Source organism: Salvia miltiorrhiza, chromosome 4, assembly GCF_028751815.1.
Source record: "Salvia miltiorrhiza cultivar Shanhuang (shh) chromosome 4, IMPLAD_Smil_shh, whole genome shotgun sequence".
NCBI classification, from domain to species: Eukaryota; Viridiplantae; Streptophyta; class Magnoliopsida; order Lamiales; family Lamiaceae; genus Salvia; species Salvia miltiorrhiza.
Genome location: NC_080390.1, coordinates 49555702 through 49577818, shown reverse-complemented (window position 1 = coordinate 49577818; position 22117 = coordinate 49555702). Strand labels below are relative to the sequence as shown.

General features: G+C 38.1%; 2 protein-coding genes across 2 annotated transcripts; one reads left to right on the top strand and one right to left on the bottom strand.

Annotated features, from left to right (window-relative positions):
* Positions 1-3699: 3699 nt before the first annotated feature.
* Positions 3700-5868, top strand: LOC131020187 (bidirectional sugar transporter SWEET13-like). Its single transcript, XM_057948880.1, has 6 exons — positions 3700-3817; positions 4120-4156; positions 4245-4455; positions 4844-5005; positions 5115-5234; positions 5336-5868. Exons 1-6 carry the CDS (start codon positions 3772-3774, stop codon positions 5588-5590), a joined length of 831 nt encoding a protein of 276 aa, XP_057804863.1. The 5' UTR covers positions 3700-3771; the 3' UTR covers positions 5591-5868.
* Positions 5869-17252: 11384 nt separating this feature from the next.
* LOC131020186 (pentatricopeptide repeat-containing protein At3g13160, mitochondrial-like) lies at positions 17253-19095 on the bottom strand. The gene has a single exon (XM_057948878.1). The coding sequence runs from the start codon at positions 18432-18434 to the stop codon at positions 17319-17321; it is 1116 nt and encodes a 371-aa protein (XP_057804861.1). The 5' UTR covers positions 18435-19095; the 3' UTR covers positions 17253-17318.
* Between the last annotated feature and the right edge of the window lie 3022 nt (positions 19096-22117).

Below are 22117 nucleotides of genomic sequence, written 5' to 3'. Positions count from 1 at the left end.
CGACGGATATACCGACGGAGTTCCGACGGAGAATAATACCGACGGATATTTTCCATCGGTATTTTTTATTTTTTAGATTATTATTTAATTTTAATTTGGGCGACGGAATACCGACGGATAGTATCCGTCGGTATTTGTTTTAAATAACCCCCAGTCCACCCCCCTCCTTTGGTTTAGTTCTCATCTGCCCTAATTCGCAAATTTCTCCAAAATCCCCAAATCGCGCCGCCTCCGGTTTGAATACCGCCGCCCGTCACCGCTCCTCTGCCGGTGAGCACGCCGCCGCCTGCAACCCGTTGGCCGGCCGTTCCTCCTGCAGCTTCGCCGCCGCCGCCTGCAACCCCTCCGCCGGCCGAACCTCCTCCAGCTTCTCCATCCGTCCGCCGCAGCAGCAATTCCCTCCGCCGCAACAGCAATTCTCCTTATTCCCTATAAAGCTGCTGTTGTGTGTGTGTGTGTATTCTTTTGATTTATGGACTGGAAACCGGTAAGCTTATTTTTCCTGTTTCTGTAGTTAAATTATTAATTTTCTTATCCTCTGTGTAGTTTTTGATTGTGGCCTTATGGCCTGCTTGTTTGCAAACAATAAACTTAAGTTTCTTCCTCATATTTTTTCACCATTCATTTTCTAGCTATGTAAATATTGAGTCGTGGGATTGGATAAGAAGAAGAGGTTGTTTGGTGTTGGTAGTCTGGCATCTACACTCAGGAGTGATGGTTCGAGTGGATCATCTCAGGCTCGGTCCTCAGCTTATGACGATACAATAGTTGGTCTCCAGAATGAGTTGCAGAAGGAGCGAGATGAGCGCCGACAAGAGAGTGACATCTTCAGGGCACACCTACTAGCACAGCACGAGTATTTGACTCGCTTTTGTGCACAGTCGGGATTGCCCCCCCCCCCCACCACCTCCGCCTCTTTGACTTTGATGTAGTATGTTAGACTTGGATTACTATTTTGGATATGTAGTATGTTAGACTTGGATGTGTGTGAAAACTTATTGCCATTGTAGTATGTGAAAACTTATTAGGATTGCATTTGAATGTTTGAAAACTTATTAGGATTGCATTTGAATGTTTGAAAACTTATTAGGATTGATTTGGATGTGTGTTATCAATAGACTTTAGTTTGATTTAAATTATCATTGTTGTTAAATAGATTGATTTCGAAAATATGTGTAAATTGTCGATAACAGGTGAAACCAAAATCTGAATAATTTCATTTTTTTTACCGACGGAAATTCCGTCGAAAATTTTCCGGCAATCGGACGGCGGCTCCGGCGACTATTACCGACGGACTAGTCCGTCGGTGTTCCGTCGGCAACAGGATGATAGAGTCGTCGGCTACTGAGAATTGGGCGACGGACTTTCGGTCGTTAATCCGTCGGTAATTTCCGACGGACAACTTTATTCGTCGGTGTACTGTTTACCGACGCGTCTTTTAACGTCGAGCTGTCGCCGTCGGCACTCCGTCGGAATCCACCTTTACCGACGGAAATTTAGGTTTTGCCGACGGAAAAATCCGTCGGTGATCGCGAATAATGTTGTAGTGTAAGGAGCATAATTGATAGTTTAGGCTCTTACCAAGGAGCATAATTGATAGTTTAGGCTCTTACCAAGGAGCATAATTGATAGTGCATAATTGATAGTTTAGGCTCTTACCAAGGAGCATTTATGATAGTTTAGGCTCTTACCAAGGAGCATAATTGATAGTGCATAATTGATAGTTTAGGCTCTTACCAAGGAGCATAATTGATAGTGCATAATTGATAGTTTAGGCTCTTACCAAGGAGCATAATTGATGAAATACAATTATGGATTACAAAAATGTGTTATTGTTAATTTAAATATTGTTAACAATTATAGATTGGGTTTTTGCTGAATATATCGGAGAACACATTCAAGGATAGATTCCCTTTAACAATTTGACTAATCTAAATATTGTTAATTTCCAAAATTATTGCATGAATTAAAGGTTGTGACCTCGATAGAATGACTATTGTATGCCGCTATGTTGGCTTAGTTATTTTGACTAGTATTAGTACAAAACGTTGGTCCAGAAGGTGTTCCATGACCAAGTTCCTTGTGATGGCTTGCTAGACAGTCAGTTCATCATGTGTAGTACCTGGATAGATCAGCAGATCCAGATTCAGATGTTGAGGAAATAATCTCTATCGAAGCAACTTTCCATGTTTATTTAGCGACTTTATCGGTCTTTTGCGGCAAGTCACTTCTGCCATGTTTACTTACATGCTTTCATAAGAAAGAGTGCGAGCAAGATTTGAGGATCAAGAAACAGTTTACAGATTGTATGTCAATTTAAATATGGGTTAAGTACCAAATACCCCCCCAACGTTGGGGCCTCTATCGCGTATAGGACCCTATAGTCAGGGTAGGCGCTGTTTACTACCTCAACGTGGCTAAACCTAACCAAATCCCCCCTTGCGTTTTAACACCGTTAAGTCACCGTTAAAAAAATTATTTTTTTAAAATTTTTAATTAAGATGGTCTCTCTCTCTCCCCCCCCTCCCCCCATCGCGCATCATTTCTCGGCGAGAGAACATCGCCCGTCCGCCGTGGTCTCCACCTTCCTAGACGACGCTAACCCCGTGGAGCCCGCCGTAGCCGGTTCGGCCTCTCCCGTTGGGCCAGGTTCCCGCCGGAGGAATCACCCACCACGAACACTCTCCCGAAATCAATTCCCTCCCGCAGCCACTCATCACCGCCGCCGTCAGCCAGCAGAGCCTGCTGCTGCAGCCATTTGAGAGAGCTGAGCACATCCTCTACGGCGGCGGGGAGCCTGCAGGGCGGAGGCAACAAGTGTGGTGGTGGGGGGCAACCACCCCCGTGGAAGAAGTAGAGAACGGGGAAGGCGGCGGCGGGGGTGGAGCAGGGCTTGTAGAGGCGGAGGTAGAGGTTGTGTTGGTTGTCATAAGCAGTCTTTCCAGACAGCGGTGCCATCATCCTCCACTTTGGTGGGGAATTGAATATCGTGGGTGCGGGAAATGGCGCCGCCGGGGAGGCCGGATCGGCTGCGGCGGGCTCCACGGGGTTAGCGTCGTCTAGGAAGGTGGAGACCACGGCGGAGGGGCGATGTTCTCTCGCCGGGAAAGGATGCTCGATGGGGGGAGGGGGTGGGGGAGAGAGAGAGAGAGAGAGAGAGAGAGAGAGAGAGAGAGACCATCTTAATTAAAAATTAAAAAATAATAATTTTTTTAACGGTGACTTAACGGTGTTAAAACGCAAGGGGAGATTTGCTTCGGTTTAGCCATGTTGAGGTAGTAAACAGCGCCTACCCTGACTATAGGGTCTTATACGCGATAGGGGCCCCAACGTTGGGGGAGTATTTGGTACTTAACCCTTTAAATATTGTTAACAATTATAGATTGGGTTTTTGCTGAATCGGAGAACACATTCAAGGATAGATTCCCTTTAACAATTTGACTAATCTAAATATTGTTAGTTTCCAAAATTATTGCACGAATTAAAGGTTGTGACTATTGTACCCCTCATGTACGAAACATTTATAATATCTCCAGGAAAAAAGTTGCTTTTCTCTACAGAATTTATCAATAGCTCTTAATTTATTTTCAAATTAAATAAAAAATTAGATATTTTTTCTTTTGGCTAAGCGTTGAAACTTTAGCACAGGTGTCCTATGATTTCTCTGTATATAAATAGGATGTCTAAGGATTCAGTATTGCCCACAAGATAAGCAAACACAAGATCTATTTTGAGCTTAATTTGAAATCAAAAAAAAATTCTAGAAAATAGATGGCAAGTTTCTCTGAGGAATGGGCTTTGGCATTTGGACTACTTGGTAAAAACTATTTACATATTTATTTTATACATATATAGTATTTAATGTCTGCATGCAAACCAATATAGGTCATGGTTATTGTTTTTTTTCCCCCCCTTTTTGAGTTGAGTCATTAATTTTAAGAAAAATATCATTAGCCAATCTTAAGTCTTGTTGTTACAATATTACACTCATTAATTAATAACACATAAATAAAAATTTGATGTGCACAGTATGCAGCATCGCCAACGTAGACTAATTTATAAAAATACTTACTAGGAAATTCTGCCAGTGTAACTAACTAGTAGTATAATTTTTTGCAGGTAACATTTTGTCGTTCATGGTGTTTCTCTCTCCAATGTAAGTCTAATCTTCTAAGCATACAATTAACATTGATTATTATTTGGTAATGATTAATTAGTCGAATAAGTGGGTTGAACTAGTGCAGACCAACATTCTATACAATTTACAAGAAGAAAACAAGCGAAGGTTATCAATCAATTCCTTACGTGGTGGCACTTTTTAGCGCAATGCTTTGGATTTTCTACGCATTTCTCAAGTCCAATGCCACTCTTATCATTACCATCAACGCCTTTGGCTGTTTCATTGAGACCATTTACGTCTGCTTCTATCTCTTCTACGCCCCAAAGAAGCTCAGGGTAATTAACCATTAACCATGCAATGCAAACTCTCTCTCTCTCTCTCTCTCACACAGGGACGGATCTAAAGGCCAGGCAGCCCAGGCCGTCGCCCGGTCAATTTTTTTTTTGTTACCTATAAATGTATAATTTTAAATTTTTTTTTATCTATATATGTTAATCTCGCCCGGTCATAATTGTGTCATTTCAAATAATTATTCAAGATTCAACTCGTTTTCTTTATTAAAACTTTATTAGAATCATCCGGTGAAATCTCGCCCGGTCATTATTAAATTTCTAGATCCGTCCCTGCTCTCACACACACACGCGCGCTGCAGAATTTTTATTTTAAAAAAAATATCCAAATAGATATAATTAATTTAGTCGAAAAATTACAATTGAAATGCAGGTACAAACCCTAAAGATGATTGCGCTTCTTATAATTTGTGGGTTCGGATTCATCGTTGTGTCGACTATTTTTCTGGTGAAGCCGTCGCGACGCGCCATGGTGGTTGGTTGGATTTGCCTCATCTTCTCCTTGTGTGTGTTCGTTGCGCCATTGTGCATACTGGTCAGCATATATATATATATATATGCATATCAAATTAATCAATTATTTACTATGTATACATATCATAAAATAGTTTAAAAATATATCATTAATACATTAATTTTTGCAGAGAAAGGTGATACAAACCAAGAGTGTTGAGTACATGCCATTTCTTCTATCACTATTCCTTACACTAAGCGCCGTCATGTGGTTTTTTTATGGTCTTCTAATCAAAGATTTCAACGTTGCAGTAAGTTCATATCCCTACCTATGCATACATACTATATTTTAATTTTAGCAAATAAATTAAATTATGATTGTTATTTTTTTTTTTTGCATACGTATGTGTAGGCTCCAAATGTGCTTGGGTTCAGCTTTGGGCTGGTTCAGATGGCACTCTACGTTAAGTACAAAAATGCGGGGAAAATGAGCAGTAAGCAGAAGCTTCCAGAAACAGTAGTAACTCAAGTTGTAGAGTTGGAGGAGCCAAAAAATTCAGACCATATTGTCAAACTTAATGAAGCGTTACATTCAGAAAATATTCGAGAAGCTTCTAAGAATGATGAGATAAATAATGATGGAGTCGAAGGATTACAGCAAAAATAAACAATGAGGATTTACCTAAACCAGAGTCTCAAGTCTGATGGGGGCTACGCATTTACTGCATCATATATGTAATATATGGTTTGCAATTTATGTGGCATCTCTGCATCACAATTTGTCTTTTGCCATTATCTTCTTATTTCTTCTTCTCTCTAATTTTCCCTTTATGTAGTGGCTCTATAGTATTTATTAAGTGCAATCGTTGGTCCACAATAAAACGTCGTGTGTAATATGTCTGCTTCACTATTTATGTGTTATTATTATTATTGTTATCGTTATTATAGTGATTTTTTGTTATATATTACGTTCGTCCAATTTATTTTGACATATTTTTTAAAATTTGTCCCAATTATAATAATACTTTGCAAAAAAAGTTCGTGATCCTTATTTTTTTTACACACATTGAATAAATGGTCCATATTCACTTTACACTCTTAACATCTTATTCTTAATTAATATCTGTATCCAAAGCAAATGTGCCAAGATAAGTAGAGACAAAGTGAGTATTATACTCCCTTTGGCCTCTTTCCCCCAAATAACTTTTCTTTCTATTTTTGTACTATGTCTCACTACTAATAATATCTCATTTATTCTTAATTTTTATTTTTTTTCATCAATTTCAAGACTTCATTTATTCTTATTTTTCACATTTTCACCTCAAAATTCATATTTCTTCCTTCTAGGAAGGTATTAATTTGGGGATAAGGGGAGTATTTTTTTTTTGTAAGTAAATAATTTTATTATCATATTTGTGTGACAAAACAAGAACATTACAAACATCAATCTCATCAACTACTCTAGAGCTCAACTTTGTAGCATTCTCCTAAGTTTATCATCAGGGACGGCCCTAGGCGGGGGAAAAAAAAAAAAGACCTCTTTCCGTTTGGTTGTTCCGACAGCCGGCAGGAGCACATTGTGTCGGAGTCGGCAGGAGTAATGAGCAGGACGGCCCTTGAGAAAGTTTGTGTGAAATTTTTCATGAGATTGAGAGGAGAGTTGCAGGCACGAAAATAGAGGGAATGGAGAAATGAGAGTCTAGATAAAAGAGAGAGCCATTGAATATTGCATTTTCTGTTTGCATTTAGAAATAGATTTTTTTATTTTTTTTAATTTGTTGTTGGTCTATTCTGTCGACTTCTTGAGGTAAAGTAGGGAAATATTTTTTTTTAATAGTGCATATGAGCATCTACAGCAGATCTCTCAAAATTTTACTCCTAAAAATACTTCTAAAGTCTTCCCTAAATTATTTTTAACCCCTATTTTACAATTGCACACAACAGCTCTCCTATTTTTCATTATCTATTTTATAAATTTAGGATTAGATTTAAGAGGGTGTAAATTTTTTTGTGGGCCCAACTTGATATAGGTGATCTGTTGGATGATCATTTTATCTCACTTTTTATTATTTTAGCTCAAATTTAAAATTAAGATTACTTTTAAAAGATCTACTGTGGATGCTCTAATATTAGCATTGGGCCCCCAACCTGGGCCATTGCACAACTTAATATACATAAGGGTCGGCCCTATTTATCATTTCTATTACAACGAATAGCTATTACAACGAATAGCAATTTGAAGTTGGCAAAATGCGTATCAATACCTCCTCCGCTCGTGTATAACTAGAAAAGTACACATGGGCACTACTCATTTGAGATGTTAAACTTTATATTGATTTTTGATAAGTATTAAGTATGATGATTCGTAGTTAATAATAATAATAAAAATATACCAAAGTGCTAATATAAATAAAAAATATACCAAAAATATTGAATTAATATTTATGGTAATATATTAAAATTAATTAAAATCATAATTTAAAACCTCATCATTCCAAAAGATTGGGCGGATTAAATTTTCATTTGGAACTTAATCCGTTGAATTTATATCACTACAAAAAAATGTCGATTTACCGGCGGCAGCTCCGCCGCCGGCGATTACCGACGGCTTTCCGACGGCGGAGCAGCCGACCCGTAAAATTTAAATATATGACGTAAATACCGGCGGCAAAATCGCCGCTGGTAAATTTTAAGGCCGCCGGAAAATGTATATTAATTCTTTTTTTAAATTTAACTATAGCGGCGGCATGTGCCGCCGGTGATTAGCGGCGGCTACATTGCCGCCGGTAAAATGAGAGTGCGGGTCGGGCTTTAGCGACGGCAATGGGCCGCCGCTAATTTTGAAGCCCAAATTCGGGCTTCAAGCCCTAACTCTGCAGATCAATGCCCCCCTTCTCCCGCCCCCTGCCCTGCTGCCCCCTACCCCCTGCCGCTGCCGCTAGCTGTCGTCGCCTCCGTCAAGGTAAGCCCCACCTTTCCTTCATTTTGTCTCTATCTCTCTCACCCTCTCTTCCTCTTTCTCCTCCTAATTTCAGGCCAATCCTGTCGTCTCACCGTTGCTGCCATCGCACGGTTCCGCCATCGACCCCCACGGTACACTCTCGTTTTTAATAGACTTTTATTTATTTATTATTTATTTATTTGTTTGATTAAAATTAATTTAACTCTAATTAATTTATAGGATGTTTAAAGTATGATTAATTGAAATTTGTTAATTAGATTAATTTAAATTGATTTACTATTATTTTGTTAAATTAAGTATGCTAATATAAATTGATTTACTGTTTTGGATGAAATGATATGTTAATTAGATTAATTTTAAATTGATTTCCTGTTTCGGATGAAATTTGTTAATTAGATTAATTTTAAATTGATTTACTGTTTCGGATGAAATGATATGTTATTATATATTATGGGATAGATTTAATCGATTTCTTAAGGATTTTCTCCCTTTGTGATAGAAATTGATTATTTCTTAAGGATCTTCTCCCAACAAATGATTGTGTTTGATTTAATTACCTTGTTTTTTTATTATTTTATATGTTATTTTATTATTGCTTCGACATTGGGGGGCCGGGTAGACCTAGTATAGGCTTAGTAAATTAGGACCACTATGGTCACTATAGTTGCTGGTAGAGTCGAGCACTTGGTAGTTAGGATAGTGGGGTTATGTCGTTGAAATTTCTTAGATTCAAGTAATTTATTATATTTGATTTATTTTTATTTTCAATTAGAATTTGCAAGAATGAGTGATAATCGTACGTGGATGTACGCGAGATACAATGACCGTGCTGCATTTGAAACGGGACTTGAGAGTTTCCTCGAGTTTGCGATAAATCAAACGGCGTATACAGATGGAATTGGTAACATTAGGTGCCCATGTAGGAAGTGTAAGAATAAAGTCTTTGCATCTGTACCTACAGTCAGAGAACATGTTACTAGGCGTGGATTTGTCCACAATTACATAAACTGGTGTTATCAAGGGAAAGCACCAGTGTATATGCCGACAGAACATACTAGAATGGATGAGGATGATGGGTCATACAGTAACTACCAAATGATGGTGCATGATCATGCTGGACCTAGTAATTATCAAGATCCTCCAAATCTCGAGGAGCCGCCTAATCCTGACGCTCAACAAATTTATGACATGTTGAACGCAGTCGATAGTCCTCTATACCCTTCCTGTGACACTTACTCACAGTTATCCTGGATGACACAATTCATGAGCATAAAGGTTGAAAATCACATGTCAGAGAGATGTTTTAATCAGATATCTGAGATGGTTCAAAAGACTTTACCAAATGATAACAACTGCCCTGAAAGCTTTTACAGTACGAAGAGAAATCTGCGCGGGTTGGGTTTGCCAGTAGAGAAGATCGATTGTTGCGTTAATAATTGCATGTTGTATTGGGGGCGATAGTGAGCTACAGAGTTGTAATTTTTGTGGTGCATCACGATATAAGGAGAACTTGCAGGCATCTGGAAGCCCCCGAAAGAAACGTGTGGCCGCCAAACAGATGCACTACTTTCCTTTGATGCCCCGACTGCAGAGATTGTTTGCATCTGCGGCAACAGCCGAAAATATGCGATGGCATGCGACTTCAATAGAAGATGGGATCATGCGCCATCCAGCAGACTCACCGGCATGGAAACACTTGAATTCAGTCTATCCTGGATTCGCCGAGGAGATCAGAAATGTGAGATTGAGCCTGTCTACAGATGGTTTTGCCCCATTTGCACAATCAGGGCGTCAATATTCTTCTTGGCCGGTTATTGTCACACCGTATAACTTACCTCCGTGGTTGTGCATGAAAGAACAATTCATGTTCCTCACAGTCCTCGTGCCTGGGCCATCTAACCCAAAGATGAAGTTGGACGTTTTCTTACAGCCACTGATACAAGAGTTGAAATCTTTGTGGGAGGTTGGTGTGAACACTTATGACATATCGTTGAAGTAAAATTTTTAGATGCGGGCAGCTCTGATCTGGACTATCAGTGATTTTCCAGCGTACGCTATGTTGTCTGGGTGGGGTACAATTGGGAAATTGGCATGTCCACACTGTATGGAGAATACAGAAACATTCACACTACCGAAGAGTGGAAAACAATCGTGGTTTGACAATCATCGGAAGTTCTTACCTCGTAACCATGTGTTTAGGAGAAATAAGACTTCATTCTTGAATAATAAAACCTGTAATGTGGGTCCACCAGAACAAAGATCAGGAATAGAAATCTTGAATCAAATTGAGGGGTTGGGCTTCGTGAAGGTTACCGAAGACAGTCTTGTTCAAATGTGAATGGTTTGACTTGTCTGCTCGGGGAACTTCTATTGATACAGACTTCAAGTTGGTTTCAGTGAACCACACAAGAAAATATCAGAAGTATGATCCGTTTGTTTTAGTGAGTCATGCAGTTCAAGTGTTTTACTGCCCCTATCCCAGTACGAACCAATCAAAGAAAAACTGGTGGTCAGCATGCAAAGTCAACGCAAGATCAAAGGTTGAAGTCTCCACTGCCGCATCTAACTCAACATTAGATTAACCATTTCAAGAAGAGGTTGTTACTATTATGTCTACCCACACAACTGTGGACATTGACCCACCACTTCTTGTTCATCCCCTCGGTGGAATCGTTAACATTGAAGATAACGATGAACCAGAAGACGACGACCAACCGTTGACATTTGATGACGACGACAGTAATGATGATGACAGTAGTGATGATTAGAAATAATTGTAAATGTACAATTTGGAATATTTGGCAATGTATTTGTTTATGCTTGTTATTCATTTGTGATCAGAAACTTCATGCAATTCACATACTGTCTATACTTATCTGAATCAATTTCTGTGATAGTCTTGTCATTTTATTTGATAATTGTATACCGGTTATGTCTATACTTATTTGAATCAATTTGAAATAAGTACCATGTCTCATCGTAGAGGATTTTTTAGTTTTTTAGTCGGTCTTCTGGGCCTAAGCAGGAGCGACAGTCCTCCTCAGGCTCTGGGCCGTACATTTCTGCGACTTCAGAGAGTTCCACTCCACAGACCGCTGCTGCATCTGGGTCTAGAAGGCCAAAAGGCCGATCAGTGGCTTTGATTAGGGCCGATTGCGCTAGGCGCGACGGGAGGATCCTCTTTTAGAGGAATACTGATGGGTAAGTATTTTAATTTAAATCATTATTTGTCTATACCAAGTAATTCTTTAAATTATTTTGATATATTGGAATACACAAACAGTAACTTGATCGAGCCCCCGGGGATCTCCACCAATTGCACGAACTCGTTTAAGAGGATTCCGAACCCAGGAGGGTACACGTGGAAGTTAACTCCGCCAACGGTGTAGGACTTGTATTTTGAGGAATTCAAGGTAATTGAACAGAAAGAGTTTACTTGGAACCCTGATGATGAGGCTGATATGAAAAAATGTGGTTAAAAAATGCTTGCAAAAGGTACAGTGACAACATGAGCGAGTATAAGAGACAGCTCAAGGAGAAGACCGAGGCAGGAGAGATGATGGAGACACCGCTGGGCATGTCCGACACCTTTTGGACGGGACTCAAGGCATACTGGGATCAAGATGAGGTTAAGGTTGTTTACGTGAGAACCGATACTCTGAGCCCGATGGAGTTGGAACAGGGATCAGCCGGCACGTTGGAGGGTCTCAGTCAAGTCGTATTCTACAGCAGAGTCTGGTTAGTAATTATCAATTAAGTATTTATCTAATAAATATAAATATTAATATATATATATATACATATATATATATATTATATTACCTTATTTATCTTATATAAATGCATGAACAACTCTTGGATGGTGAAGTCCCCCAGACTGCATTTAACTACAACACTTTCCTCCGCCTAGACATGCACGCAGATGGAACTTTTGTGTCGGAAAAGGATGCCAAACTTGATGTAAATGTTTAAGTTTGAACAAATATTAGTAATACATAGTAAAATGTATTTATTTTATAATAATTGTGCATTGTTATGTATGAATTAGGCGGAGATTCATCGCGTTGCTCCTGAGACAGGACGAGAGGACCGACTCGATGAGGTCTACTTGGAGCTCGTACGTCCCGGTAGGTCACGACTCTACGGCACTAAAAGTGCCGGTGTGAGCCAGCTTAGTAGGGAGTCTACTAGTAGTACAAGCTCTTCCCAGATGTCTCAGCGGATGTATGAGACTCGGATCTCCACACTGGAGGAGCGCATCCAAAGGGCTGAGGAGGATAGGGCGGCCCAAGAAGCAGCACGTAAGGCCGAACGAGCAGCACGTGAGGCCCTTGAGCAGCGGATGAGTCAGTTCGAGGAGATACTGAGGCGGTCGGATCAACTACCTTGAGCAGCACTTCTATGTATCTATATCATGTTGAACTATTTTATTTATGTTATGTTTCTGAACAAACAAAATTACACTTGAACTTTGTTTAACATTTGTGTTTTGTTGAACAATTTGATTGTTTTATGTTTTCAAATTGTCCTATTTATTGTGAGTGAATTCAAGGTATGCAAATGAATTCAAAATACATTATAATTACAAAATGAAAATACTTATACTCTATAACGTAGATTGATAAAAAAAAATTAATAACATATTAATTAATAAATAGGTATATTGTTTCGACATAAAAATAAGGACATATATGCAAATGAATTCAAAAATACATTAAAATTATCAAATTAAAATACTTATGAGTAATAAACTATATTGATAAAAAAAATTAAAATTTTAAAATAAATTAAAAAATAAATATTTATTTGCCATAAAAATAAGGGTGGCACGAGACTGATCTGTAATTAACAACATCACTTGGATACCATCTCGTCATATTCAAATGTTATGAATATATGATATATATTGTATATTGAAATAGCCTTTAAATTATTTAATAGGTAAAAAATATATCAATTATAGGAGTGTTCTCTACTGGGGACAACTCAAAAGGAACTTCAAGGTTAAGCGTGCTTGACTTAGAGCACAAGGGTGACCCACTGGGAAGTTCGTCTAAGGTTTGAAATATTGTATAAATACGAAAATATTGGTGGAGATAAATAAATAAGATAAATAAATAAAATAAATAATTAAAATAATTATATAATTACCGGCGGCAAGGTGCCGCTGCTAATCACCCCCGCATTGGCGACAACGGTGGTTGGTGGTGATCACCGGCGGCATATCTACCGCCGCTGATTACCGGCGGCGTTAAGTGCCGCCGGTAATCAGCGGCGGTGACAACCGCCGGTAAATATCCGGCCAACCACCTGAGTTCCCCGACACATCTACCGGCGGCATTAAGTTTCGCCGCCGGCAATCACATCTCCGACGAGATAATTGCGGCGGCAACGGGTCGCCGGTAATTGCATCGCCGGCGGCCGCCCCTTTTTTACCGGCGGGAATTGCCGCCGCTAATACCATTTTTTTTTTTTTGTAGTGTATTATGTCCTTTGTAATCAAGACAGATCATCTATATATATGGTTTTAATTTGCGAGAATCGCCAAGTGCTAAAAGTAAGATTTTCATTTAATTTCAAGTGGTTAATTATTGGTTTTATATTGAGCCAAATTGGTACGTGGATGCATATGTGTGAAAAGATTAGTTATTATTCTATCCCCAAATAATTGGAAATATGTGAATTTGATTTTATCCTGGATCGTTTCCACTTTAATTTAGTTGGAAAAGTGGAAATCTTTTTAACGATAAATTGTTGAATGGCCTCAGCATGATTATGTAAGCGGCCACTTGATGATGAGAGGAAATGTATAACAAAATAAATGTGGATAACAATCTACTCCATTGCCATCCATCATTTTAAATTGTATGAATCATGTCAATCTTTTCCCCTTCCTACTTGGAGTTTTTCATTTTTATAACATCGCTTTAAAGCCTAGGTTATGCGTCTGAGCTGATCTTCACACTGGAAAGTCTCTGCATTTTTCTTCATTATCTTACCTTTATTTGCCTTTTTATTATCTCATCTTCAATTAATACTCTCTCTCTCAATGCTATGCAATATTGTTTAATTTCAAATAATATATTAAAAAAATCTAAGAAAAGTTATAAGCAATGACCAAATTACTAGGAAATTTCATATTCTTGGAGGTATGATCATTCACTCTTTAATATAGATTTAGTACTCTAAAGTTCACGAACGGATTACAAACTTAGTGAAGTCATTTTATAATTATGTACATTTAGGGGGGGTGTATTCGTTGTGGATTTCCATAGACTTTAAAAAGTCCATGGAATTTAAATTCTATGGAATTCACATAGATTCCAGACGACTTTCAAAGAATTCGTGTTTGGATTTCACCCCGATTTTCACTGATTTTCGAAGAATTTAGGAGATAATTCTGAAATTGAAATCCATGAGTCCCAGCACCGCTGGAACCCAGCGCTCGCTGGGTTTCCAGCGAGCTTAATATCCAATTCGCAGCTAGCTTAATATTTGCAATTGTGGGCCTTGTGGCATCAAAAAAGGCTGCCACCTGAAAGACATTTGCACAAGCTTGTCAGCCATGCAGTCGGTCCATTAATAATTATGTATTTGCACAAGCTTGTCAGCCATCACTTATCAAAAGCACATCACACAGCACCAAAAGTTTCGAGGCACAATGTAAGCGAAAACATAAGCCAAAAGTGGGCTATGTTATACCCAGCGCCCGCTGAGTTCCAGCGCTCGCTGGCTTCTTGGCCGCGGGCGCTGGAACTCAGCGCTCGCTTAAAATTTCATGGATTTCAATTCTCGTGGTTGTTGGCCGAATTTCGTCGTGTGTATTTTTTGGATGAAATTCATGAAAGTCATTCCCGATTTTAAGTCAATGGAATAACGAATACACCTAGATTTGTATGGATTTTAAAAAGTCTTGAACGAATACACCCAGATTTATATGGACTTTTAAAAGTCTTGAACGAATACACCCAGATTTCTGCATACTTTTAAAAGTCTTGAACGAATACACCCAGACTTTTAAAATCCATAGAAATCCATCAAATTCCACAACGAATACACCCCCTCTTAATTTCATGTGATTTGCTCCGAAAACTGAATTTGGGTTTCCTGTTGTTCTAAATTTCTAATCCATCACTTCTAAATATACTGCGAAACTTAATACCAATAATTAATGACATGGAATTTAGGTTTCCCGTTGTTCTAATCTATCACTTTTAAATATACTACAAAATTTAATACCAATAATGACATGCATGGAGAAAGTACAAACTTAACTTTGAAAAATAATACTACTCTAAAAAAATGATTTTATATATTAATAATAATAATAATAATAATAATAATAATATTATTATTTTATTTATTTATTTTTTACAAAAAGGCTCAGAACATGTATGGGTTGAGAAATTATCATCACTTAATCAAAGCGGTGCATAACATTCTATAAATTCCAATCACCACCAATCCATGTATTCGATATCTACAAAAGCAAAAACATAATCTTCAGGCAAAAAGGAAAAAACCCTAACCAAAAGAAGTAATGGTATGTATGACCTGTTAAAGGTTATGGAAAGTCAAATGGAGGAATAAAATCACCTTCAATTATAATTTCAATTGTGATTATTGGGCCATCAAGTTAGTCAATCACCGGAAGCCCAACCCACATAAGCTCTTTAGACTGAGGACTTATTAATGGGTGATTCTAAACACAGCCCCCACATTACTCTTTATAGCCCCTATTTAAAAATAAAAATAAAAATATTAATAAAATTATAATATTGTCCATGTTTTCATCTGTGTAGCCTCATTTAGTGCAAATACCCAGAATCATGATAGCTTTACGGAAGAAAAAACCAACAAATTTTTTCTCTCCCTTCATCAATCATCAACCAAGTTACCAATCAAATGTAAATTTACAAGATGCATCACATTTCAGAATTGGAGAAAATAAACAGAGAAGGAATTTGCTCTGTGGTTGATTGTTATGTAAATCTTTTACTCTTTTTCTTATTACCTTGTTTCCAGCCTCTTAATCTTCATATTCACTTTCATTGTTTTTTTTTCGCAGCAATAGTTTCACAAACACCATCACCTCGTGCGAATAAGGCTTCCTTTTGAGATATAATTCTTTTGCAATGACGTGAATTGAGACCATTTCTCAAATTCTCCTTAATAGTCGTCATTACCCCTCACAATTGCTTCAACAATTCGCATGTTTTTATCAAAATTATGGTGATATTCCTAATTAATCATGTTTCCAAGTGTTTGATTTTAATTGTAATAATTTATGTGTTTATCCAAAATTTTGAAACAGTTCAAATGAATTTGCAGAATGAAAAATGAATTATAATGGTCTGTTAATGTCGACCAAAAAAAATTAAACGAAAAGATAATTAATTTAAATTGAGAGCTATTGGGGTATAATATTATTATTATTATTATTATTATTATTATTATTATTATTATTATTTAAAGGGCTATGATGAGTAAAATGGGGGCTGTGTTTAGAATGACCCCTTATTAATATGAAATGATAAACAAGTTAAAATCTCATTTATAGGAAGGATGGGCCGCAGGCCTAGTTGGTGTAGAAAAGCTTTAATCCTATGTTTTTTAGAAAATAAAACTTTAATATTTTTAAATATCCATCAAAATTAAAATATTACTATTGGAGCGTGAGAAAATTAAAATAAAACTGAGTAACGTGAATTTTCGAAAGGCTATGTAATTTTTTTCATAACAATAATTACAACAATGATACTTTATCTAAATTACTAGTATAATACAATTTCATTTATCATATCACACACGCTAAAGTAGTTAAAAAATATTTTCAAATGTGATACTTCACCCGAATTTGGCCCTGGTTAAGATGGCGTGCAAGCAATGCATCTGAAAATGATGTGAGCCAATACACCTCATCTTCTTGCACAATGCTAAAAAAACACTAAGAGGGTGTTTGGCTGAACTTATAAGCTCCTCAAAATAGCTTATAAGCTGTTTAGGAGCTTATAAGTTCCTTCAAAGTGTTTGGGAAAATAAGCTCCTAAACAGCTTATAAGCTATAAAAATAAGCTCCAAGAGCTTATAAACTCCCCAAAAAATAAGTTTCTCTACCTCAACTTATTTTTTTATAAGCTCAGATGCAACAATTTTTTTACAAATATTTTTCAACTACAATTTATTATTTTCATCATATATCATTCAAGTTTATTTTTTTTCAATTTTCTCTCTCTAAAAAAATATTTTATCTCTGGCTTATAAGCTCAATTATCCAAACACTTTGACAACTTATAAACTCTTAAAAATTACATCTTATAAGCTCTTTGAAATAAGCTTTAGCCAAACACCATCTAAAATCTTGTGAAAAACTGGCAATCCAAACCATGAATCTGATTAAACAAGTGTAACTCTTAATAATAAAAGAAGATAATCAGGGTTGAGAATGTGGCAAAGTATACAAGTGGAGCAGGAGTTTGGCGTCCTCAACTCTGGAGTGCTTAAGCAGCTCATCACTCACTCTCCTCACCATCGCCACAGGAAGTTTCTTCTTCAGACCGGCAGAATTCTTGCACAACTCCAATGCCAAATCAACGCCGATGCAATCCAACGCAAAGGGAACAAGTCGGAGGTACGTGAAGATGTCGGGAGCAGCACTGCTGCTCTCCTGCAGCGCCGCATACCAATTCTTCACCTCCTCAACATTGCCTTCATCCACGAACCCTTTGATCAACACATTGTAAGTGTAGCTGTTGGGCCGCAGCCCCTTCTGCTCCATCTCCCTTACCAATGCAACCGCTTCCCACATTTTCTTCTCGCTCACCATCCCCTGCACCCTCGAGTTATAACACCTCACATCCGGATCCACGCCCTTCTCTCTCATCAGATTCCACGCATTCTCGCCCTCCAAATATCTACCGCTGTGGTAGAGCTCACCCAACAGCAAGCTGAACGTTACGGCGTCGGGGCCGACGCCTTTCGCCGCCATTTCATCCAGCAAGGAAACGGCGTCGTCGAAGGATCCCGTTTTGCAGAACGCTTTCATCGCTGAAGTGTAGGTGATCGCATTGGGCTCTATCGACAGCTTCGCCGGTAATTCTCGGAACAGCTCGATCGCCTTGTCGAAGTTTCTGCAAGGGAAGCAGGCGGAGAGGAGGGTGTTGAAGGAGAAAACGGTGCGCGGGCAGTTTAGTTTGGGCATTTCGTCGAACAGTTGGAGGGCGTGGTCGAGCATTTTGGCCTGGCCATAGAGGTGGATAAGGCGGGCGGTGAAGTGTTCGTTTTTGATACTTTCGTACTGCTTTTGGTGTTGAAGGATGTCTTCGACGTGAGAGAAGTGGCCGGCTCGCGATAGGCGGCGGACGGCGGCCTTGAATGGCGCGCGTTGCGCCCGGAATCCGCCAGAGTTTGACAATTTCTTGAATTTCTCGACGACATTTTGAAATTTGGCTTGGGTGTTGGAGGTGGCAACCGCGACGACGGAATCGGGCTTGCGTTTAGGTAGAAGGAGATGGCGGAGACGGCGGCAGGCGGAAGACGCTTTCTCCATAGATGAAAACGGGTTCAGCCAACTACGCACAGAGGCAGCCCAATTCAGAAAGGGGCTCGTCCTCGGCTCGAGGAAGAAATCTAAATTAAAGTTTAGGGAAATAAATTTGAGGAATAATTGATGAGTTGATCTCTAGTTAAAATTTTAGGGACGCCACGCTAACACCAACACTTGTCACGTCAATTATAATTTCTATATCAGATTTAGAAAATAGCCGGAAATATTTTGTTTGTGAAAAACATGATACTCCCTCCGTCCCCAAAATAACTTCCTCTTTGAGGACGGCATGTGTTTTAAAAAAAAGTGATAAAGTATATTGATAGTGGAGAAAAATATGTTATAATTAGTATTGAGAGTGGTGAAAATGTGAAAAAATGTTATAATTAGTATTGGGAGTGGTGAAAAAGTAAAAAATAAAAATAAATAAAGTATTATTAGTGGTGGGGTAGTTGTCCAAAAATGGAAAGAAAGAAAGAGAAACTTATTTGGGGGACGTCCTAAAAAGAAAAAAAGATGAACTTATTTCAGGGACGGATGAAGTATATTGAAAGATTATGTATTATCATCCTTAAAATTCGTGTGCAACTTATAAAGTAGCTAATAATTCATGTATTTTCGTGTCAATATCTTTTAATAAAATAATCATAATTGTCTTTAAATTTAATATGAAAATATTGTTTTTTAGAGAAAATAGATATGATTATATTAAATTCCGATGAATTGTAAACTAGTTCGAGAAATCTGACTTTTAAATGATTACATCGGTACAAGAAATAACGAATTTCACTAAACAATGAGAAATATAAATTACGTCCCTATGAACATGTCTAAAATCAAGAACACAAACCTCCTTAGCATGGGAAAACGCAAAGTGGAAATCATTAATATTAAAATATAATTGCCATGCCGTTATTCGGTATTTAAATGAAGCGTTTACTTTGAAGGGTTAGCTTTGATAGATAAAGAATAATAAGGTTAACACCTTGTTTATTTTGATGAATTGAAACTTTGGACAAACCTCCTTAGCATGGGAAAACGCAAAGTGGAAATCATTAATATTAAAATATAATTGCCATGCCGTTATTCGGTATTTAAATGAAGCGTTTACTTTGAAGGGTTAGCTTTGATAGATAAAGAATAATAAGGTTAACACCTTGTTTATTTTGATGAATTGAAACTTTGGAATATCTGAAGGCCCTTGATTATTTATATCATTCAAGCTAGTTTTGTTTTATACTCAATGAGTAAGATTGAAGAAATCCTACTATCGAGGATGAAAATATTCAATCATTCATCTCTTATCAATCATGCAAAGTAAACGCTCCCTAATGGGCTTAATTATTTTGAATCTAATTGGAGCTAATTGTTAAAACATGACCGTAGCTTCCAGTGTTTTCAGAAAAAGGACTACATATTACGGATTTGAAAATGGGGATTATATATTATGGAATTTGAAAATGAGGACTATAGCTTCCATTTTTTTACATTTACACTCCTATTTTGAGTCATGATAGAAGCTATATAGTCCTTATTTTAATGTGTTGAATATGAGTGTAAATGTAAAAAATGGAAGCTATAGTCCTCATTTTCCAATTCCGTAACATATAGTCCTTTTTTTTAAAGGGTTAAGTACCAAATCCCCCCTATTGATAGCGTCCTTATCGCGTACAGGACCCTATTGATATGATCATTGCCGATCAATCGAACACTACGCAAACGGAAGACTTGAAAACACGAACAGAAGATGGAATCCCAAAACCTCTGAATCTAACCCACGGAATGATTTAGGCGAACGGATCCCTAAACCCCAACGTGAAGTTGACGCAGCAACTCGGGGACATTGAATGACACGCGACGAGGGATGGTTGACTCGCCGTTACGCCGGATAAATGAACTCTCTTGGAATATACAAGAGAAGATTCGAAACTCTCAAGGAGAAGTGATAACTCACGAAATTTGATATAAAATTGGTTGATCATTCGTTCATAACAAGAGGCCTATATATAGGCAACAATAAAGAGACCTAGTCTAATAAGGAAACAACTAAAACCTAATCTAAACCCTAATTTTCGTCCATCATAAAGACTACAAATAAGGTATGCGAAAACCTAACCAAACTAGGAGAATAAACATGGAAAATAACTCATAATCTAATAAGGAAACATATCCTTAGTCAAAACAAGGTATAAAACTCAAAATTGACTCAACTAAGGCCTAATTTCAGCCACCCTAACATAACCCACGAAAATTATAACATAAAACAAAATAAAAGACTCTATTAAATCAGCCCACATATGCAACGTAACTTGGGCCTCCATGGCATGCATCATTCCCCTCCTCTTGAAAGGGATTTGTCCTCAAATCCAAGTCGTCAATCCAAATGCCGGGATCAAAAATCAAATTTTCGTTCCTTGCATTAATTGACTGTTGGACCATAGTTTTTCTCCCTTGTGCATTCTTCTTCTTCTTCGGCTCTAACTCTGACTTCTCTTGAACCTTGAACCGCAACACAATGATCAGCCTCTCCTCCTTCACGGCCCACATCCAATCACAAGCCCTTGCAAGAAATGACTTCTGCATAAACCCAATCTCCTTTTTATCTATGGGCTGCTCCTTTTCAACGCCCTTAGCTTGCGCCAAAGCCTTTGCTTCCAAAGTAGTTGGAGTAGATTCCTCAAGCACTTCGTCACTTGAATCCTTCAATTTTAGCAACTTAGGAGTAGACTCATCATCTTTGACATCAACCTCTCTATCAACTTCCACCAACTCCTTTGGATTCAAACATGCCTCTTCATTGATATACGCCACGACTTCCACTTCAACATTCATCTTCTTTGGATTCAAACGGTGGCTTGTCTGGTTGAGAGTGACGGTGTCTTCTAGTTGTTGCATTGGCAATGACTGCTTCTCTTCATAGATCCAATTATCCCACTCCCCTCCAAGATACGATTTATGATCGTGTTTCTTTTGGATTGATGGAATATTTTTCAACTTGATATTCTCATGATCCCTTGCTTCATCTCGCCTTTTCTTGCAGCTATAAAATTGTCGAGAAGCATTCTCGAACTCTTCCTCGTAAGATTTTTCTTCTTTCATAAGACCCCTTCGAGGACGCCTAATTGACTGAAGAAAATTCTGATCCGGTCTCCGTTGAGATTGCTCAATTAAATCTAACCTCTCATGAATAGGCTTAAACGCATTCTCTATGATTTTCTGCAGCTCTTCCACCATATATGTAGGCAAATCGACTCCAGTCATACTCCTGAAGAATTCCTAGGAATTTATCAATTCATCGCTGAACAGGTCAGCCAACTTCAACCCTTCGTTTTAAGCATCAAACGTCCTCCAATCGTATTTTGCCCAGAAATACGACTTCTTCGTCTTCGAGAGAGGTTTCTGTGGCCACCTGTTTCGCCTTAATCCGAGCTCTGTACAGAAAGTTATTGCCGTTTTTCGGAGACTGCCAGAACTTGATTTCCTGCGAAAATCTGGATACGAAACGCGGCTCTGATACCAAATGATATGATCCTTGCCGATCAATCGAACACTACGCAAACGGAAGACTTGAAAACACGAACAGAAGATGGAATCCCAAAACCTCTGAATCTAACCCATGGAATGATTTAGGCGAACGGATCCCTAAACCCCAACGTGAAGTTGACGCAGCAACTCGGGGACGTTGA